Genomic DNA, 5,011 nt, shown 5'->3' with positions numbered 1-5,011 from the left:
TTTCACAAATAACACTCTATGCTCACATGAGATCCACAAACAATAAGAATGACTGGCATGTCTTATCTAACAAAGTTGCAGAGTCTCTATAGAAAACAATGTGCTACAAAAATACACATGGGAGAAGAAATTATGTTATAAACATGCTTTATTTAGCTTTATTACAAGAAAGCAAAGAACAGAGAAACATCACATGAGCACAGACTCTGTCCATCACAGGACTATTGACGTGTGTGATCACAGTTACTGCCAGGGAGGTTCACAACATAGAAGTTGGGGTTTTCTCAGGCCACTGGAAGCTCATGTTTAGGTGAGTAGGACCCAGACAACGATTTCCAGAAGGAAAGGGGCAGAGAGACCCTTTCTCAGGCAGCCTCAGGGACAGAGTCAGGAGGCAGAGTCTGGAACCTAACTACAGCTTGCAGCACCAAACGTGGGCGATGCGTGATGTGAGGTCAGAGGATGACAATGAGAGGATGAGTATGGGGACCTGAGGGAGAGGACAGAGGGGAGCAACAGGAACTCAGCTTCTCAGCCCTAGCCGGGGAGCAGAGGGAGGAAGGCAGCAGGGACAGCACCCGAGCACAGGGCTCTGCCAGAGCCTCTGGGGAGCAGACAAGCTCAGGCGACAGGGACTTCAGTGCCGGTAGCTCTTCCTGCTGGAGGAGGAGGTGGTGGTGTACTTGATGGTGGAGGAGCTGCCACCAGAGGAGCTCAGGCCACCACTGAGGCCTCTGCCACTGCCAGAACTGAAGCCACCTCCAAGGCCATGGCTGCTGCTGTAGGAGTAGCTGCTGCCTCCTCCCAGACCCAAGCTGCTGCTGGCACCACCTGCACTGCCATAGCCGCTGGACATGGTGGACTGCACCACAGCTGTGAAGAGGAAGAGGAAGAGGGGACAGCGGACACTGTGAGCCGGCTCTGTCCAGAGAGTCAGGCACAAGGCAGGGGAAGGGGAGGCGGCAAGCAGTGTACTTACAGATGTTGACAGGTCCAACGCCTTCACCATTCAGCCTAGAATAGGAACAGAGCAGATGAGAAGGTGAGACCTGGGGAGCCATGACCTCAGTCCCCGTGATCCCTCAGTGTGGTGACAGGTCACAGAGAATCCCTGGTAGAGTGGTCCCTGAAGGGAGGCATTGAGTCCCTCATGCTGTGCTCATGCCTGGCATCATGGAGGAGGGGGAGCACTCACCTGCACTCCTCTCCTTCCAGCAGCTTCCTGTAGGTGGCGATCTCCACATCAAGGGCCAGCTTGACATTCATGAGCTCCTGGTACTCCTTCAGCAGCCTGGCCATGTCCTTCTTGGCCTTCTGCAGGGCATCCTCCAGCCCTTCCAACTTGCCCCTGGCATCCTTGAGGGCATTCTCCCCACGCTGCTCAGCTTCAGCAATGGCAGCCTGAAGGTTGGCACACTGGGCAGAGAAAGAAAGAAAAACAAACTTGTATTGTGGTTCTTTCCAGCCGGTGATCCCATGGTCTTCTTGTTTTGTTCATTTGTTCGTTTGTTTTTCAAGACAGGGTTTTTCTGTGTAACAGCCCTAGGTGTTCAGGAAGTACATCTTGTAGACCAGGCTGGCCTTGAAATCACAAAGATTTACATTCCTCTACTTCCCAAGTGCTAGGATTAAAGGCATGTGTCACCACCACCCGGCCAGCCCGAGATCTTCGCTCCCAGTGAGCAGGAGGCTGGAGCACAGAAAATGAAGACAGCATCCTGTGATGCTTTTGGTCTGTGCTACCTGCTTCTTGACGTGGTCGATCTCAGATCTCAGCCTCTGGATCATGCGGTTGATCTCAGCGATCTCCTGCTTGGTGTTGCGCAGGTCGTCTCCGTGTCTGCCTGCTGTGACCTGCAGCTCCTCGTACTGAAGATCAATGGAAAATAGAAAATTTATGTGAGTTTTTACAAGAAAAATGTATTTCACTTCTAACTGGACTGTGCTACCCTTAGTGCAATGACTTTTCCTCAGGAGAAGCTGTGGGAGAGCATGGACTACATACTTCTCTTGGGAACTGAAAATGTTCTGTGAGACCTCATGAGGTCCTATATTCCCAGAAGAGCTCAAGCTCAGGGACTATAGACCCCATTTATGGCAACTTTCCCTCTTCTTCTGGGTTCTTTTGGACGGTAGACTACGGCTTCACTGTACAACGCAAGTGCAAGGTCCTTTTGCTCTTATGAGATCCCAGTTTCTACTTAATAGACCTCTAACCTCCAAGGAAATTAGCATTTTATGGAATTCATTGGGTCCCGGTTTTTCTTCATCAGTCTTCCCCTAAATACTCACTTTGGTCTGGTACCAAGACTCTGCTTCAGCACGGCTCCTCTGAGCAATCTCCTCATATTGGGCCTTGACCTCAGCAATGATGCTGTCCAGATCCAGGCTGCGGTTGTTGTCCATGGAGAGGACCACAGATGTGTCTGAGATGTGAGTTTGCATCTGAGACAGTTCCTACAGAAGAGAGAGGCAACATCAGCTTTGGATATAAGGATTACAGATGTTACCAACACCACACTCTCGCTGTGCACAGGGGAAATAAAGTGAATGGGGCAGATTGGAAGCTGGAGGACAAAGAGATAGACAGACTGAGAAAGAGAGAGAGGTGACTTACTGCATCATAGAGAACTCTCAGGAAGTTGATCTCATCTGTCAGACTGTCTGTCTTAGCTTGCAGTTCAACCTTATTCATGTAGGCAGCATCTACATCCTGACAAAAGAGTCAACAACATGGAATTGGGTTATTTCTCTTGCACAGCAATGTCTGCTCTGCCTCCCTGGCAACCATGCTCTCCACTAAACCAGACATGCAAAGCCATTCCTCTCCATCAGCAGAGAAACTCAGTCAGCTCACCTTCTTCAGGGTCACAAATTCATTCTCTGCTGCTGTGCGCTTGTTGATTTCGTCTTCATATCTACAAGAGGGAGGGTTCTGCACATTGTAGTCAGCAGGTAGATGGCCTCAAATGTAATCTGTGACCCAGCCCCCGTTTCTATAATGGCAATATAACCAAATCACACCACTGATGAAAATTTTGTGTGATTGAATGTTTTACTCCTGTTTTTTTTCTCCCTAGGTTTCTATTGCCATCCATGGTGTTTGTCTACGGCTGTTTGACTAAACTTTCTCATTTCACTATTTTAATTCCTGGAGTCCATGTCTAGTTTTGGGTCTTCATTACCATGAACTTGGCAAACTACGTTCCTTTTTTAACTCACTTGTTCTTGTAGTCCTCCACTGTCTCCTGCATGCTCCTCAGCTCTGCATTCATGCGGCCCCTCTCCCTAGCGATGCTGTCCAGCCGCCTTCTGAGGTTGCGAATGTACTCCTCAAACAAAGGCTCCAAGTTCTGCTGCACGGTCTTGGTGCCCTGCTCCTGCAGCAGGGCCCACTTGGTGTCCAGGACCTTGTTCTGCTGCTCCAGGAAGCGCACCTGGAGGCATCAAATGAGAGAAGTTTGAATTTCATTCTGCTGTGATCCCTTCACAATGTGACTCCTGTCTCATGCTGTCTGCCTCACCCCATTCAGTTTAGTCCCTGGCCCTTGGCCTACAGGCACAATCCTGAGCAGAGCTCCCAACACCATCCCTATGAGGAAGGCAGGGTTCTCAGACAGGGCACAGGCATCCTAGCAGTGACATGCTGGAGTGTGGCGAAGTTTAGTGCAGCTGTGATGGCTCCAAACTGCCCTGTAGAGACTCCTGCCTCAGTTCAGTCCTCTGTGATGTGAGGCCTGAGCTTATCTCAGTGCACTGGCATCAGATACCCTGATGGGGCCACCATTTAGGAGAGGAACTCTGACCATAATTGCCAGCTGCAACTACAGAGGGGACTACGTCAGGACAGAGTCACCTAGAGACAATGGCAGTGATTGAGCAAAGCCTAGAGCTTCTTCCCTCCACCGCAATCCTTGGCATTCACTCCGGATTTTACACCCACTTATCTGCCCTGGACACAACCACGTCTCACCTTGTCGATGAAGGAGGCAAACTTGTTGTTGAGGGTCTTGATCTGCTCGCGCTCCTCAGTCCTCACCCGCTGGATGGTGGGGTCGACTTGTAGGTTGAGAGGGGTGAGGAGGCTCTGGTTGATGGTGACCTCTTGGATGCCTCCAGGGGGGCACACGGGGAAACCAGAACCCCCATAGCCACCACCAAAGCCAGCTCCACCACCGAAGCCAAAACCACTACCAGCTCCACCAGCAAAGCCAAAGCCACTGCCGGCTCCTCCTCCAAAGCCAAAGCCTCCTCCAACTCGGCTGCCATAGCCTCCACCAATGCCACAGCTGCCCCCTCCGATGGAGATCCTCTTAGAGCTCCCCACACCATAGAGGCTTCTGCTGCCAAAGCCAGCTCCTCCACACACTGCCCCAGAGCCACCGCTACCCCGGGAGCGGCACACAGACACACTGCTGAAGCCAGAGCGGTTCAGCCCAGGCACTCTGGCTGAGCCGGCACTGAAGCCACGGTGGCTGGTTTGACTTCTGATGGTGGTTTTGGTAGACATGGTTCCTGGAGTTAGAAGTCTGAGAAGTGGAGAGGGACAGGGCAGAGCTGAGCGAATGAGCGTGATGGGCTCTGGGCAGCTGCTTATATATAGTGTGGATGTGCTGGGCTCGGTCCCGAAGGTGAGCTTGTATAGTGGGAAGGGCACGGCTTTACCCGCAGGGAGCTAACACCTAAATCATTCAAAGATGTTATGAAATATTGAGCTTGCAGTTTTGGCTTCCTTTAGTCAGGGAAAATGCTCCAGCCTCTCGTTTTGACTTCATCTGAGTACAGTAAATCGGTTCTTCATTCACTGTGTCTCAGTTAGTCACCGACTCCATGTGTCTGCAGGTCCTGCTGAATGTGCTGACAGCCCTCTTCCCTGGCTGCTCCTCTCTCCCATGGGGATACCTGAAACCAACTCATGTCTTATGGCAACAGAAAGATCATCAGTGACTTTCAGGGATTAGTACTATGAAGTATAGCCTGCTGTCCTTTAGATCCCATTTCAAACAAAGAA

The 5,011-nt window shown here is 51.0% G+C and overlaps 1 protein-coding gene across 2 annotated transcripts; it reads right to left on the bottom strand.

The window, feature by feature from the left end:
- Positions 1-637: 637 nt before the first annotated feature.
- Positions 638-4,510, bottom strand: LOC142843420 (keratin, type II cytoskeletal 6A-like). 2 transcript variants are annotated; one of them, XM_075960729.1, is made up of 10 exons: positions 4,285-4,510; positions 3,974-4,248; positions 3,223-3,437; positions 2,858-2,918; positions 2,618-2,713; positions 2,293-2,457; positions 1,744-1,869; positions 1,196-1,416; positions 980-1,014; positions 638-873 (listed from the first exon to the last, which is right to left on the bottom strand). In XM_075960729.1, the coding sequence occupies exons 1-10, from the start codon at positions 4,508-4,510 to the stop codon at positions 638-640; spliced, it is 1,656 nt and encodes a 551-aa protein (XP_075816844.1). The 2 variants fall into 2 exon arrangements, with proteins under 2 accessions (XP_075816844.1, XP_075816842.1); XM_075960727.1 differs by having other exon boundaries at positions 3,974-4,510.
- Positions 4,511-5,011: the final 501 nt, after the last annotated feature.

The sequence above is a fragment of the Microtus pennsylvanicus genome, chromosome 2 (assembly GCF_037038515.1).
Source record: "Microtus pennsylvanicus isolate mMicPen1 chromosome 2, mMicPen1.hap1, whole genome shotgun sequence".
Classification (NCBI taxonomy): Eukaryota; Metazoa; Chordata; class Mammalia; order Rodentia; family Cricetidae; genus Microtus; species Microtus pennsylvanicus.
Note: the sequence above shows the minus strand (reverse complement) of the source record. Positions and strands in the feature narration are given on the sequence as shown.